The sequence below is a fragment of the Myxine glutinosa genome, chromosome 6 (assembly GCF_964187855.1).
Source record: "Myxine glutinosa chromosome 6, kmMyxGlut1.1, whole genome shotgun sequence".
Classification (NCBI taxonomy): domain Eukaryota; kingdom Metazoa; phylum Chordata; class Myxini; order Myxiniformes; family Myxinidae; genus Myxine; species Myxine glutinosa.
In genome coordinates this window covers 53,792,620-53,808,409 of record NC_136266.1, presented here as the reverse complement: position 1 = coordinate 53,808,409, position 15,790 = coordinate 53,792,620, and the positions used below count along the sequence as shown (strand labels likewise).

The 15,790-nt window shown below is 42.4% G+C and overlaps 2 protein-coding genes across 5 annotated transcripts in view; one reads left to right on the top strand and one right to left on the bottom strand.

Moving 5' to 3' along the window:
- The window catches only part of HEMK2 (HemK methyltransferase 2, ETF1 glutamine and histone H4 lysine), an 88,213-nt gene extending 87,117 nt beyond the window's left edge, over positions 1-1,096 (top strand). For all 3 annotated transcript variants that reach the window (XM_078779844.1, XM_068120031.2, XM_068120033.2), the window contains exon 7: positions 109-1,096. In XM_078779844.1, coding sequence (XP_078635970.1) covers positions 109-215 — 107 coding nt within the window. In that variant the 3' untranslated portion in view covers positions 216-1,096. The remainder of the gene's footprint in view (positions 1-108) is intronic.
- Positions 1,097-6,948: 5,852 nt separating this feature from the next.
- AIDA (axin interactor, dorsalization associated) overlaps positions 6,949-15,790 on the bottom strand; it is a 33,439-nt gene continuing 24,597 nt past the window's right edge. Inside the window, exons 6-11 of one of the 2 annotated variants that reach the window (XM_078779841.1) lie at positions 11,449-11,576; positions 11,182-11,352; positions 10,596-10,718; positions 10,357-10,474; positions 8,665-9,048; positions 6,949-7,033 (exon numbers count right to left, since the gene is read on the bottom strand). In XM_078779841.1, the coding sequence (XP_078635967.1) occupies positions 8,952-9,048; positions 10,357-10,474; positions 10,596-10,718; positions 11,182-11,352; positions 11,449-11,576 (637 nt within the window). In that variant the 3' untranslated portion in view covers positions 6,949-7,033; positions 8,665-8,951. The remainder of the gene's footprint in view (positions 7,034-8,664; positions 9,049-10,356; positions 10,475-10,595; positions 10,719-11,181; positions 11,353-11,448; positions 11,577-15,790) is intronic. The other variant, XM_078779843.1, reaches the window with a different exon arrangement.

The following is a 15,790-nucleotide window of genomic DNA, read 5'->3' as shown; positions in this document are numbered from 1 at the left end:
TCCAAAAAGAAAATGTCAATCGGAAAGTAGGTGGGATGTTCTAGTGGAAAAAGAAAAGTGGCTCTCTTATTCTAACCACAAAAAGGAAAACGTTTTGTTATTTTACAGAAGAGCTACTGACCAAGACGCGGCGGAAAGGACTACTCGTGTCGTGCGTGGCTTCACGTCGGGTTGGAATTGAACACCTGTTTGTCCTCAGGTTTTTGCAGCAATAATATTCAAATAAACCACCGAGTGAGATTTGTATGCTTTGCCGCTGTACGTTTCACTTATATACACGTTGCACGAGTCACTGATAAAACAACTCACTCAAGCTCTCGAGCTGGGCAGAAATGTTACTCTAGTCACATAATCTTACAAGGTGTCCACTCATTGTCAATCCTGTTTCGCATTCCCACCTGACCCCAGGGCTCATGTTGATGGGATCCCATTTTCTATGTTGATTTGTTCGTTGTCAAACTAATGTTCTTGCAATGCTTGTAAAAGTACAATTATATCTCAAGTCTCTTTGTCCTGTATTTGTCTTTGTGTAGATGAACTTTAGATCACCATTTAAAAATGAAACAGGGAGCTGATACTCCACATCCCTCGCCTTTTGGATGGTATGAGGAATAGATCTGTGCAATGTGAAAGCTAAATCTTGAATAGTTTTTTTTTTTTTTACTGAGATGGTTGCCATGGCAAGATAATTCAGCCAATTCCCAGCCGTGATCTAATCGGGTTGAGAGGAGGTAGTGAGGAATAGATATCTGTTATCTGTTAAATGCTCAACGGATTTTGAAATATCACGTACACAAAGGTACATAGACGGATGATCGGCGGTCGGACAGAGCTCATTTCAATGGACACGCCAGCTCAGTTTTATTCCATCAATATGGTGTCATTGTGCTTTGCTGTCCCACATAAAGGTACATACGAAAATTAATACAGTACATTGATATAATGTATGTGCAGTCATTATGACAAGGCTAAACATTTTTTTAAACCCATGTTTCTACTTGCAAGGCCAAAATAATTATGATAGATAGGGAGGTCCAATTGTTGTTTTTCTACTTCATTAATTGCTTCATCTGAAATAAAAATGTAAAAACTGTTATCCTGTTTTAATTTAAAATATTTAATTATTTAAATGTATCCACTAAATAGGAAAGAGGGCATGGGGTGGTGGCAAGATATCTTGGAAGTGTCTAGCCTGGGTTCTAACCTTGACCCTGCTGTCATCCTGGTGTTTCACATGCAGGATGATGTATCAGTGCATGTGCTGTAAATCAGATGGACATTAAGCACTGGTGGTTGCTAAACGTTGTGGGTCTTTCTTGAAGCGTAGGTGAGTTATCGCCGGCACCCTGAACAAATTCCAAACTACTGCCATAAACTGTGTAACAAGACATGTGGTCTTTGTGGATATCCTTTGACTGCAGCTTACACTGTGCTTGTTTGCTCAGAGTGTGGTTGTTCACAAGGGTCTGTGTAACAGCAAGACATTTTGCAGTTTAACGTATACAGGGTGTTCCAAAAAGACCTGGACAACTTTGCTTGTTAATATATTTAGTACCACAAAAGATAAAACGACACCCTTTGTTTTATATGATATGGAAACTCAAAGTTTTCTTTATTTTCAGGTCTGGTGGTTTAATGTAAAATAAAATGGCGACTCCACAGGAGAACGTTCAGTGCGTTGAATGGTTCATAGAGACGAAATCCGACACGCAAGTTCGGAGTACTTTCTGTACAAGGTATGGAAGGAATCTGCTATCGTGGACTAGTATCAGAGAGTGGTACAAGGGGTTTAAGGAGACCGGAAGTTGTCAGAAACAGAAAAGTACCGGTCGACCAAGCACATGTGCAGCAGATATTGAACGAATGCATGAATCATTTCAACAAAGTACCAGAAAATCAATCCGATGATAATCCAGAGAGCTCAGACTACCAACCACCACTGTACACAGGATTTTGCATAAAAGAAAAGATTTATGCTAAAAAGGTACAGATTCTGCAGGAACTCAAACCAAATGATGGACTGAAACGCAAGGCGTTTGCCTTGGAAATGCTCAGTCGCATCGAGGATGATGAAGATTACCTGAAAAGGGTCATGTTCACAGACGAAGCTTGCTTTCATGTATAGGGGAAGGTCCACCGGCACAATGGAAGGATCTGGGTCTCTGAAAATCCCCACGTAGTTAATGGACACATACACGACAGTCAAAAAGTCAATGTGTGGTGTGGCCTTCTCCATGACCACTTGGTGGGTCCGTTTTTCTTTACAGATGATGCAGTGACCTCAACAATTTATATGAACATGTTGGAAGGATTCGCCTTCCCACAGATTGAAGACTTGCAATCCAATATCATTTTTCAACAGGACGACACTCCCCCTCATTGGGCCTCAGTCGTTCGAGCTGTCCTGAATGAAAAATTTCCGGCTCGCTGGATTGGCCGAGACGGACCAACCACCTGGTCATCACGATGACCAGACATAACCCCCCTTGATTTTTTTTCTGCCAAGGTTTGTCAACGATGTTGTCTGCAACACCAAGGTGGCAAACCTGCTGGATCTTTGTTCTCGGATCACAGCTGGATGAGCTCTGGAGGACACAACCATGTTGAGCCGAACATGGCAAGCACTCGTGTACCGCCTTGATGTCCTACATGTGACAAACGGAGCTCACACTGAAGTGTATTGATGTGCACACAAAACTTTGGGTTTCTGTATCATATAAACCAAAGGCATATCATTGTGTCATTTGTGGTTCTAAATATATTAACAACTAAAGTTGTCCAGCTATTTTTGGAACACCCTGTATTTACTGCAGAAATATGATGTCAAATGCAATACGTCCAGAAACACCTCTGGCTGGAAGAGACGGGGTAGGTTGCAGCTTCCCTGGACACCACATTGCCGACATAAACATCATCAATCAGGTCTGGGAACATCCTGCGGGAGCTGTGGAATAGCCGATCTCTACCAAGTGATACTCAAGAGCTGCAACAAAATCTACTCTCCTTTTGGTAAAATCTAGATGGAGGATATTGATTGGATGCCTTTATAGGTTCAAACACTGTATGATGCCGAGGGACCCGGTACTAGACACCCGACATACAGTGCCCTCCATAAGTATTGGAACAGTGAAGTCAAATTTGCTATATACTCAAGAAATTTGGATTTGAGATCAAAAGATGAATATGAGGCAAAAGTACAGCAGGTCAACTTTTATTTTTTGGTATTTCTATGCATATATGTTTTGCAATTGTAGAACAACAGCACTTTTTATGTTCAGTCCCCCAATTTACGTAAGCATAAAGTAAATTAAATGAAAGTGTATTGGAACAGATTAACCTAAAGGAAATTAATGTCGTATAATAGCTAGTATTTGGTTGCATATTTCTTGTATGTAATAACTGCATAGAGCCTGTGACCCATCGACATCACCAAACTCTTGGTATCTTCCTTTGAGATGCTTTGCCCAACCTGTACTGCAGCCATTTTCAGTTTATTTTTGGGTGTCCTGTCTTTAGTCTCCTCTTCAACAAGTGAAATTCATGCTCTATTAGATTTAAATCAGAAGATTGACTTGGCCAGTCTACAACCTTCCAATTTCTGCCCATGATGAACTCCTTCGTTGCATTTACAGTGTGTTGTGGGTCATTGTATTGATGCATGGTGAGGCGCCGCCCAATGAGTTTGGAGGCATTTTTGTACATAGGCAGACAAAATGTTTCTGTACACTTCTGAATTAATTCTGCTGCTGTCCTCATAAGTTACATTAATAAAGATGAGTGAGCCAGTTCCAGAGGCAGCCATGCAAGCTCAAGCCATGATACTACCTCGACCATGCTTCACAGATGAGTTGGGATGCTTTGGATCATATGCAGTTCCTTCCTTTCGACACAATTTCACCTTTCCATCGCTTTGGGAAAGGTTTATCTTGGTCTCACCTGTCCATAAAACTTTGTTCCAGAACTCTACTGGCTCACCTCTGTACTTTTTGGCAAATTATATTCTGGCGTTTCTATTTTTAGTGCTGATGACAGGTTTACATCTTGCGGTGTAGTCTTTGTAATTCTTTTGTTGAACACTTCTGCGAACGGTAGATTGTGATACCTTCACCACTGCACTCTGGAGGTTGTTGGTGATGTCACTGAGAGTTGTTTCAGGGTTCTTCTTCAGAGCTCTGATGAGTTTTAGCTCACCTGGAACGAAGTTCAGGGGAGCTTATGCGATGGCGCGTCGTCCGTCCGTCTGTCTGTCAGTCCGTGAACACTTGCAATTTCTTCTCCGAAACCGCTGAAGGGATTGTGACCAAACTTGGCACAAATGATATTTGCTATATTGTGACTAAAGTTTGTTCACAGCATTTAAAAAAATTCGGGTTCTAATGGGGTTTACCAGGGGTCAAAGGGGATCCAGGTTTGACCCCCCTTACCCCCCCCCACCCCCCCTAAAGTAGTAATTTGCTTTTTCCTCTGAAACAACACACACTATTTCGATTAAACTTGATCACAACCTTCATCACCGGTGATGTACCAACGCTTGTTCACGGCACTAAGAAAATCGAAGTCTGAAGGGGTTTACGGGGAGTGGCGGGGGGGGGGGGGGAGGGTCGAAGTGGGTCCAGGTGTGACCCCCCGAAATAGGTATTTGCTTTCTTCTCTGAAACTATTCATACAGTTCCGATGAAACTTCACCACAACTTCACCACCCGTGATGTACCAAAGATTGTTCAGGGCATTAAAATAATCAGCCCCTTTGAGTGACTACGGGGGGGGGGGGGGGGGTTGGGGAGGGTTGCCCCCAAAAATAGGTATTTTTTTTTGTTTGTTTATTTAAAGTCTTATGATTATGTTAGTATGATTATACTTGCTGCGCTGTCTTCTAGCAACCATTGAAATTGGTTTAATATACCTTTAATCAGTGCAGGATACTGTTTATTCTACCAGGTGAGCACCAGGGGTATTGCCCCTAAGTTTCTGTCATCAACTGCATTCGTTTTCTTTGACTGACATGGCCGTTGTATATTGCTAAGTACACTAGTGGTTTCTTTCTTTTTCAAGATATTCCAAATTCTTGTATTTGCTATGCCCAGTTTGTGTGCTTTGGTTCTAATTGAATTATTCTGTTATTTCAGCTTCCAAATTGCTTACTTTTCTTTCATAGACAGTTCTCTGGTCTTTATGTTGGTTTATGCCTACTGACTCCCAAGGTGGACTCTCAAGGCATAAGCAAAGGCTAAAACCAAGACTAGACATTTGCAGCTCTTATGTGTGAACAATCAATGCAACAAGAAACACCACCTGGAAACACCTGAGCAACAAGAAACACCTGCCAGTCATTTGCTCCAACACTTGTGCTAACCTAAAATGGGGGGGGGGGGGGGGGGGGGACTGAACATACAAAGTGCTGTTGTTCTATAGTGGCAAAGCATATATGGAAAGAAATACTATAAGAAATAGAAGCTGACCTTCTGTAGCCTTGCCTCATATTCATCTTTTGATCTCAAATCCAAATATATTGAGTATATAGCAATAATAACAAATTTGACTTCACTGTTCGAATATTTAGGGGAGGGCACGGCACTGTATGTAGTCAATAGGATTGTGTCGTATCACAGATTGTAAGAATAATGTTTGTTTACAATCAGTGGTGTTCGTTATGTTCTTGCAGGACACCGTACAAATTCTAGTTGCCGCTCATGTGCTTGCCCAAGCCTTTTTGGGACCTTTGCACACTTTGGGCTGGAGGAATTTGCCCATGCCTGTGGCTGGCATTGCAAAACTACGCAGAAAGTATTTCTCCTCCAGAGGTGTAGCTTCAGCAACCGAGTGCACTTTCCTCCACATCTCAATTCATTCTGAAAAAAAGCTTGAGCTTTGCTTTGCATTTTGTCCCTCCGGGTGAGAGAATAGTTATGTTGTTGGTAGAAGGTTACTGACAGTGTTGCGCATCATCGGCATGTTTCTTATCTCGATTACTATCCATATTTTAGTACATTGCATGGCATCTCTTTTCTTGGAATTGCATAATAGTGGGGCAACTTAGCATAACAATTGTGCATTTTGTGAGGAAAGCACCAAATTTGGCACACGAGGAGACTATCATATTATGAAAAGATCTGGATATTGGGCCATCTCAGATTCAGAGATTTGATTTTTGCAAGATTTCGATTCGATTGGGATCGAAGAGAACACCTTCTTCGTCTTCTGTACAGTGAAGTTGCCAGCCCTGAATTCTCTGGCTACATCTGGGTGCTTCATTGGGAGAGCAACCATGTCCCTCAGGTGAACAGGGACCCACCTGGCATAGTGTGTGTGGTCTAAGGCATGGAACCATGGGACCAGTTCCGTCAGGGCATCAAGGTACATCGTGAATGAAGCCTGCCGCAGAGAACGCACGTAGACCAGTACCAACATCTCTAGTTCCAGCACAGTTGCCCAGTACTGAAAGTTGGGAATGTCTTCTCCTCTCTGGTGACACCAGTCTTCGAACTCAGGCAGGTCTTCTGCATCATCAGCATATGTCATACAGTGGCGTTCATACGCACGGTGTTGCAGGATGTGCGGTGCCGCTGCAGTGATTTGATGAGCTCTTCTTGTGCGGGTGACGTGGGCAGCTCGCAGGAAGGAGTCGGCCGTCCCTGGCGTTGCAATCTCAGCTTGCAAATCTGCAAAATCTGCAAATCTTGCAAAAATCAAATCTCTGAATCTGAGATGGCCCAATATCCAGATCTTTTCATAATATGATAGTCTACTAGTGTGCCAAATTTGGTGCTTTCCTCACAAAATGCACAATTGTTATGCTATATTTAGCTTAGCTGCCGAACTATAATTATTTTTCGAGTTGGAATGGAGCTTCATCAAAAGAGCACCTGTCATACGCGAGAGACCATTCGGGCCTACGGCTGAGTAGTTCACAGTTCACACAGTTATTGCGATGCACCACAGCAAAGTTATGAAATTGTTGAATTTAGAAAGGATGTGGTGGGGCAGCACAGTAAAAGTTTTTCAAATGTCAACACTTTGTTCTGATAATTATTAACTTATAGTGTAGCAGCATAGCAAACCTGTTGTGCATTTTGTGATACAAGCACCAAATTTGGCACAAATGTACATTAATATGTTGCGAACATTTTCAGATATTGGGCCACTTGAAATTCCGTAATTTTTTTTTTTCATATTTTTTCAAATTTCATAATTTCAAATTTTTCGGGTGACACCGTCACAATTTCGGTCTTCGAGGCCGGCCGATATAGTGGGGCGGCTTAGCCCAAATATTCAAAAGAATTGTGCATTTTGTGATACAAGCACCAAATTTGGCACAAATGTACATTAATATGTTGCGAACATTGTGTGGTCAGCAATGAAGACGAGAGTCTGAATTACATGTACTAGGGCATTGCCCGTACGTGGGTGCCCGTTCCTTGCCAAAAAAAAAAAAAAACGCTACCCGTACGCTCTACCCCGCCCGTACGCCCGTAAACAAAAAAAACAACGCTCTTCGCTTCCGCCCTTCGCTCTGACTGAATTGGGAGAAATAATGCGCATATGAAATCGAGAAATTATTATTTTCTCCGGAAGAAATCGAATTATGAACCGTACCGTAATGGCGGTCAGGGTCAGCTCGTAACGCGCTCAGCTCCGCTCGTCTCACATCGGCCACGCCTACGCAACAAAGCGTTCTGTGATTGGTTGAATCGTTTTTTGGACATAGCTCGGTAAGTAATTGTCCGATTAATATGAAACCTTGAAAAGGCACATCCTCGGGTCCCCAGCAATATACCTGGCAAGTTAAAAGTATATCGGACCCGTGGTTGTCGAGAAACAGCGGTAACAGACGTACAAACGTACAAACGTACAGACAGAGATTACTGGAATTATAGATAGATGCAAAAGACCTTGTGAACCAGTGAAGCAAATACACGGGTAAGCATGAATTAAATCTAGGGCATGATATAATTTCCATGATGTTTACCTCTACACTCAATGGTGGAAGGAGGTAATGTTTTGATCCCAGCTTGTCTGTATGTCTGTTTGTCTGTTAGTCCACAAAATTCCAGACAAAGCTTGTAGTAGTGGTAGTTGTAGTGGTAGTGGTGATAACAGAAATTGTTATATAGAACTGAACTTATATTATTATTATATGCAGAAAATAACTTCATTTCTATATGCCCTGCAGTGGACAGGTTAATTGGTTTATGCACTGAAGGGGTCACCCTGGTGTGCACTGCTGTGTTCTGCCTCACTGAGTTGTTCAGGTATGATGTACTCATCACAAGCTTCCGGTCGGCCCGGAGGTGGGGGTGCGGGGCCTGTCACGGAACGTCAAAACAAACGGCCTGCCGGGGCCGCCCAAAAGTCGGGCGTGAGGGGCGCGTCCACTAATGGAACGCCTCTCGCTTCCCAGATCGAGGGCCACGTGGTCAGGAGAACCTCGTCCCTTCCGGTCACACTTTGCCTATCGGCCGGCCTCGAAGACCGAAATTGTGACGGTGTCACCCGAAAAATTTGAAATTACGAAATTTGAAAAAATTTGAAAAAAAAAATTACGGAATTTCAAGTGGCCCAATATCTGAAAATGTTCGCAACATATTAATGTACATTTGTGCCAAATTTGGTGCTTGTATCACAAAATGCACAATTCTTTTGAATATTTGGGCTAAGCCGCCCCACTATTACAAAGTCACTGTTAAAAATCTCTTTTTCTAAACAAAATAAAAATAATTAAAAACAACGTTACACCGGCATGCAATGTGCATGGGACTTTGGAATGTGTTTGACCTCATCATGTTTCGATGCACGTTTACAAAATGTTCAGGGGTCACTAGGGGAAAGCATTCTTGGGACATTTTGGCTTTCAGTCAAGATATACACCAGGCTAGACTGCCATTAATCAAGGCACACAAGCTATTGTAGATGTATGCTGTAGGGGTCCGTAATCCGTGAGCGGTGGATAGCAGTTAGTCCTTGTACAGTGTTTGGTGGATATGAAGGAACAGAGGCTTTTTCGTCAGCAAAGAGAGTTTTCGCCGCTTGAAGTCAGTTGGTTTTTTATACCTAGAGGAATGAAACAGTGTTAACTAGAATGACACTCCGTAGAGCACATACCTCCACATGGGTGAACAGTTTACGTTTTGTATCCCACTCTGGATCTGTATACAGACCTGAACCAAAATCAAATCAGCTTGTTCTTGTCACCTACGCAACTCATCCACCAAGTTTTGTCATAATCCGTCCACAACTTTTTGAAATATCATGCCTTATATCGTTTTTGGTCCTATCGCACAATGGTAAAGAATCACTTCAATAATTTAAAAAAATTATCGTGTCTGCTTGTTCATCACAATCGAATCAATTCATCCTTGTCACACACCCAACCTGGTCACAAAGATTTGTCTGAATACGTCCATAACTATTTATGAGATATTGTGCTGTATATCCATTTTGGCCCTATCAGTCGATGGTGAAGAATCACTTTAAAAAACTAGAACGACACTCAGTGGAGAGCATACCTCCGCCAGGTGAACAGTTTACGTTTTGTATCCCAGAGTAGACCAGAAAATCACAATACAGAATCACATTTATTCAAAATCATCCGTCCACAACTTTTTGAAATATGCTGCGATTCTTCCTTGTCACACAGACAACCTCTCCACCAGGTTTCGTCCAAATCCATCCATAACGTTTTGAGATATCCTGCTATATGTTGGTTTTAGCCCTATCACTCAATGGTGAAGAATCACTTAAAAAATTAAATAATTCTCATATCCGAATCCATATTCAGATCTTCACCAAAATCGAATCGAATTGTCCTTGTCACACACACAACCTGCCCACCAGGTTTCGTCCAAATCCATCCATAACCTTTTGAGATATCCTGCTATATGTTGATTTAAGCCCTATCACTCAATGGTGAAGAATCGCTTTCAAAATTAAATAATTCTCATATCCGAATCCATGCTCCGATCTTCACCAAAATCGAATCGAATTGTCCTTGTCACACTAACAACCTGCCCACCAAGTTTCGTCCAAATCCATCCATAACCTTTTGAGATATCCTGCTATGTATCCTTTTTGGCCCTATCTCCCAATGGTGAAGAATCACTTAAAAACTTCTACTAGCCGGATCCGATTCTGGATATTTGTCCAAAATAGGGGTAAATATTTGTCCAATACAGATTTCTGATTTCGTACTCGCAATCCTGAGGCGTGTTCAAGATCGTGCATAATCGAATTGAGTAAAGCAGCAGTTCGATGGGGGACGGACGTTAAACGGTGAGTTGCCGCACACCCAATGATCTGGAATGCACCTCCGGTCTCATTTTGACAAATGGCTGTTCAGAGTGTTCATTGCGTTGTACTCACAGCTCGATGACGGCAGAGCCGGATTTGATCTCGTCCATCTCCATGAAGGCAAAGCACTTGGTGCTGGTGATTCGCTTCTTAGGCTTGTAGTGTTTAAACTCAAAGAAAATAGCAGTACCTACAAAGCAGCAAATTCCCAAAGGCAGAGAACAACACAAAGTAAGTGAGGAACAAAAGGCAATTAATCAAAATCTCCGGAGGCAAATGTTGGTGATCGGAATACTTGGTTACACTTGTACCTTTTGGAAGCTTTTCTATCGGTCTCTGGATCTCGACTTCAATGCCAAAATGCACAAACAGGTCTTCCTGCATTGATGCGACAGGTGTGTCCTGCACATGTGTGAGGTCCACACCATTTGGGTCTGTGGGATGACCACATGACTTCACTGTCCAATATCGCAAGGGTTTTGACCCCATCAGCATCATGCTCATGAAACCATTGGGCAAGCACACGTGCTCTGTGGATGGGGGCATTGAGGGGTCTCCTTCTCCCAGCCATGTCAGCCATAATTATTGGCAACCAGGCCTGTGCAGCATTGTTATATATGACCCTAAGCTTCACATTCGGTTCATCATCATCCAACAGTTGTTTCATAAGGATTTCTATGCATTATCCTCAATAAATAAGAACTTTAAGAAGTATCCCTATTAAGTACAGAAGTATTTGTTTCTTTCAATTAATGCCGAATTATTTTTATATTCAAGACTATGAAATGAATGACGAGGAAGGTTTGAATGAAAGGACAAAAACAGAAGGCGAACATGTAAACTGAAGATCAGAAAAATGGAAATGGCAGCACACCCCAAGCGAAGGGCCGCAGGCACCTTTGACGCTAACTGTGATGTATGGATCGATGCACTGCACAGCGTCCTTCAACCCGATCTTCTCTATCCGAAGGCTGAGTGTAGTCAGGCCTGGCTCTGAGGGCAGCCGAGGAAGCAACGAACCTGCGAAACCCAAGCAAGGCTTCATCGACTGCTTTCTTGGCTTATGATCTGCAAGTGAAAAAAAACTTTGAGCGTTTGTTTAATCATCACCTTCTACAGGTTGATTAGGCATTTCATCACAATGAGTGGCGATTGCATACGAACCAGAGCAGTGCGCCGAGGACAGGTGCACACTCGTATCGGGGGAACCTCCTGCCACCATCTCGTCTTCCATCCCCAGCTCACAATCCTCGTCATCAAGGCTCTGCTCCTCGCCTGGAACGAGGAGCTTCCTATTCGTAAGGGAAGATTGCAGGAAGTGAAACTCTCATCAATAATCAGCAACAAGGAAATAATAGCCTGCTTTTAACAACTAACTCGATTTTTGCCAATGGCGTCGCTTCAATCTTTCAGGTTCAGGCCACAGTACAACAAGCAAGGCCATGGTTGTTCATCAGACAGATTTTCTCCATCCCGCTAGTGTAATAGGAATTTAAATTGCCAAAAAGGCAAGAAAACAAGCAGTCAAATATTTTGCTCGCTGTAATGTATGACCATAGCTGTTTAACAGCTGTAATCGCATCATCTTTTCAGAAAACGTCTTAGTTGTGCTAAGTACAAAACCCTTGCGATGGGAAAATGCAACGAGATCTCATTTATATACATAACTAGAAAAAGAGCAATCAGAGATTGCAAACCCCTCGCCAGGATGTATTTTCAGTGGTTTTTAAGGCTTTTGTGTTAAAACAAATATGGTGGCCGAACCACGTGACCGATGACCTCATCATTATTTATTTTCTCCACTAATTTATTCCTAGATTATGCTCAAGAAATTTCATCTTGATCGGATGAAGTTTTGTACTCGTCGAATTATGACGTCATAATGGAGGCACCTATGACATCATTAACATATTTTATTCCCCATGGAGAGTTCTTTACAATGAGCCATGTCTCATTTTTTTCTATTCAGCGCTTTCGGTGATATAGAGGTGCAAAGTTTTTCGGTTTTCCCAAGATGGCAGCCGAACCACATGACCTATGACGTCATCATTATCATTAAAAATTCTACAGGTGGAGTTGCACCTATGGTGAGAATTTCCTGTCAATCGGACCAACGGTTGCAGAGAAAATCATATTTATTCTGTGCGGACAAACAGACAGACAGACAAACGGACTCAAATGCAATACCCTCTCCTCAGGCGAGGGTAACTAGAAAGTCGTTAACTTGATTTTACCAAACTCAAATTTTACTTGCTCCGAGTCTGGGAGGTCAGTGGTTTGAACCCTGCCCGAGTCATATCAATGACTTTTAAATTTTTATTTGCTGCTTCCTTGCTTGATGCTCAGCATGTAAACTAATAAGAGCACGGACAAACAATGCTGGGAAGGCAATGACAAAGCACTCAGTATAGCCTTACCAATAAACTGCTACGGTAGCACCAGTGCTCGGTAAAGAGTATGGTACATCAAAATCATATCTTGATTTAAATAAAAAATACCATACAGCAAAAAATATTCCACTCAAATATGACTGGACGGACAAATTTCTTTCATATTCAGTACGTATGTAATGATTCATTATGGGAGGAAAGAACAGTAAGTACCGGGTAGTTTTTGCTTTCGCAAATGATTTATTTATATACACTAACATCTCCATTGCCAACATTCAACTTCAAATTTTTTATGTATCTATGCACATGCTACAACTTCCACATTCCACAACCATCACATAACTTAGAATTATTTATATACACTTTACCATCTCTATTACCAAACACAACTTTGAATTATTTATTTACTTCTATACACTTTACCATCACCGTTACCGACATTCCACCTTTAATTATTTATTTACTTCCATACACTTTTCTACCATTTCCACTACCAATACACAACTTTATTTCTTTTAGTTGTTTAAATGTAAAATCAACATGCCCCATTTTTAAGGTGTGGTTGTGGGTTGTGTCCTCTATGAGGACTTTTGTCCTCCGCCACCAAAGGTAGCTGGTGGTTATGTTTTCACCCATGTCTGTTTGTCTGTTTTATTTGACTGTGAGCAGGATGTCTCAAGAAGTTATGGATGGATTCGGACAAAAATTGGTGGACACGTTGTGTGTGTGACATGGACAAACTGATTAGATTTTGGTGAACATCTGCATTCCGATATGAGAATATTTTTTTTATTTTTCAGTGATTCTTCACCATTGATAGATAAAACCACCTTTTAGAGGCCATTTTTCCCCGCAAGCGGGGGTTGGCCTTTTTGGGGGACCGTGGTTGTTGTTGTTTTTTTGGTCCCCTTTTTGAAGCAATGTTTTACGGCCGGATGCCCTTCCTGCCGCCAACCCTGTTAGTCGCCTTTTTTGCGACAAACAGGAAATCCTGTTTGCATGGGAACACAGGGAGTTGGGAATCAAATACCATTGATAGATAGATAGGGCTAAAACAATATATAGCATGATATTTCAAAACGTTTGGACAGATTCAGACGAAATGAGGTCGATGAGTTGTGTAAGTGACAAGAACAAGCCGATTCAATTTTGGTTCAGGTTCAGGTCCAGATCCGGCCTATGAGTGGGATACAAATCATAAACAAGTCAGGAGACGACGACGGTTCACGAGCGAGCGGTATTCAATGACGAAGGACGGACTGTAACCGAAACAGGCCCGGACAGGCCAGGTCCGGAAATGTCAAAACGAAGGTTACTGACCTTGAAATGAGATAGAAAATAATGTATAATCAGTTATGAGGTTAGTTAGCTACACGATACCGAAAATTCGGTGAAAAATGAAAAAAAAAAAAAAAAAAAAATGAAAGATGACAAATCGAGCTCCGTGGGGCTAGACACATGACATTGGCCTAACCAAATATCGAAACCCCTGTCAGATTCCACCAAGCCCCTCGGAGAAGATGTAGCTTGAACTCGATTACCCCCTAAAAAGACATTTTTTGGGCGTGGCTCCGCCCACAATGGGCGCAATACGCCCACTCTAGGCAGGACACAACTGGATCATGATATCAACCTCCCACCCAAGTTTCATCAAGATCGGATGATATCATTGGGTAGTTATGCTGCGGACAGACAGACACACAGACAGACGCACACACATGACGAATATAGTGGTCACTTGATAACTCGTGAACCAACAGCCTGGTAGGAGTATGATCTCTACGGAGTGCCGTTCTCATTCCTTTTACGTTTCAAATCCCCTGATTCAATGCCCCTAAAATTTGCTGTACCATATTATTTTCCCATGCAGAAGGTCAATGTCACAATAAAAACTTTCAATTCTTAATATAATCAAATTGATGTAAAAACATAACATAAGGCACTTTGGGCAATCGAGCATTGTTCGTCGGGTACCCTCTTTGCCTGGAAGGGGGCCGGAACTTTTACTGCACCTTCAGGTTCCAGGGTCAATGCTCTGGTAGGGAATGAAATCCATTTCACTTAAAGGGGAACCCAAACACTCAGACCACCTCGACGCTAATCTATCCCTTGATACCCTACAAAATAGATATGATGTTTCTTTTTCCGATTTGCGATTCATAAAATGTGTAATTTTGCGATTGAAAGTCCAAATCCTCTTCAAAATTATCCATGACGTCACACCATTAAGTCGACTGCCACTTTCGTATTGTTTTCGGATTATATTGCGGTGTGATTCAACTCAAACAGTGAATAATTTTCGATTTTCTACAAATATGCCGGGTCGATATGTACGTGATGACTGTAGTAATACAAACCAAGATGATTTCATGCTACACCAATGGCCGAAAGATCCGAGGGTTGCCAGAAATTGAACGAGGTTTGTGTTTGTCTGAAATACCCGAGTGTGGATCAGGCCGACAAAATGTTCACTTTTATGCTCGGAACATTTTACAGAGCACTGTTATGAAACAACAGAGATGACTAAATCTTGTGGTTATCCCCCACCATGGAGAGAGTATGCCACCACCATGATTAAGCGGGAGAAACAACCGTCACATTAATCAAAGGCCACCCAAAACCACTCCCCTCTCCACTATCAACCATCACCACCATAATACCCACCACCGTCCCACACTCCCCTCCACCATCAGCCATCATCCCCACAATACTCACCATCGTCCCACACCCACCTCCACCATCCCCCACAATCCTCCATCAAGCATCACCACCACAATACCCATCACCATCCAGAACCACTCCCCCCTCCACTATCCTCCATCAAGTATCACCCCCACAATACCCATCACCACACAGCACCACTCCTCCCTCCAACATCCCCCATCAACTGTCACTCCAGCTAAGAATACCCAAGGCCACCCCACACCTCTCCCATAGCACCAATCCCTGCTCCACTGGGGCGAGACATCAACACATCATGGACACAGACACAAATGGCATCCCGGGAAAGTATGAAACGGGATGATCATGTAACATACAGGACACAGGGTCAACCTGTGAAGTTGGGACAAAGCATTCGTCACCCATTTGGTCGGCGGTGTCCGAGTGTGCCTGAG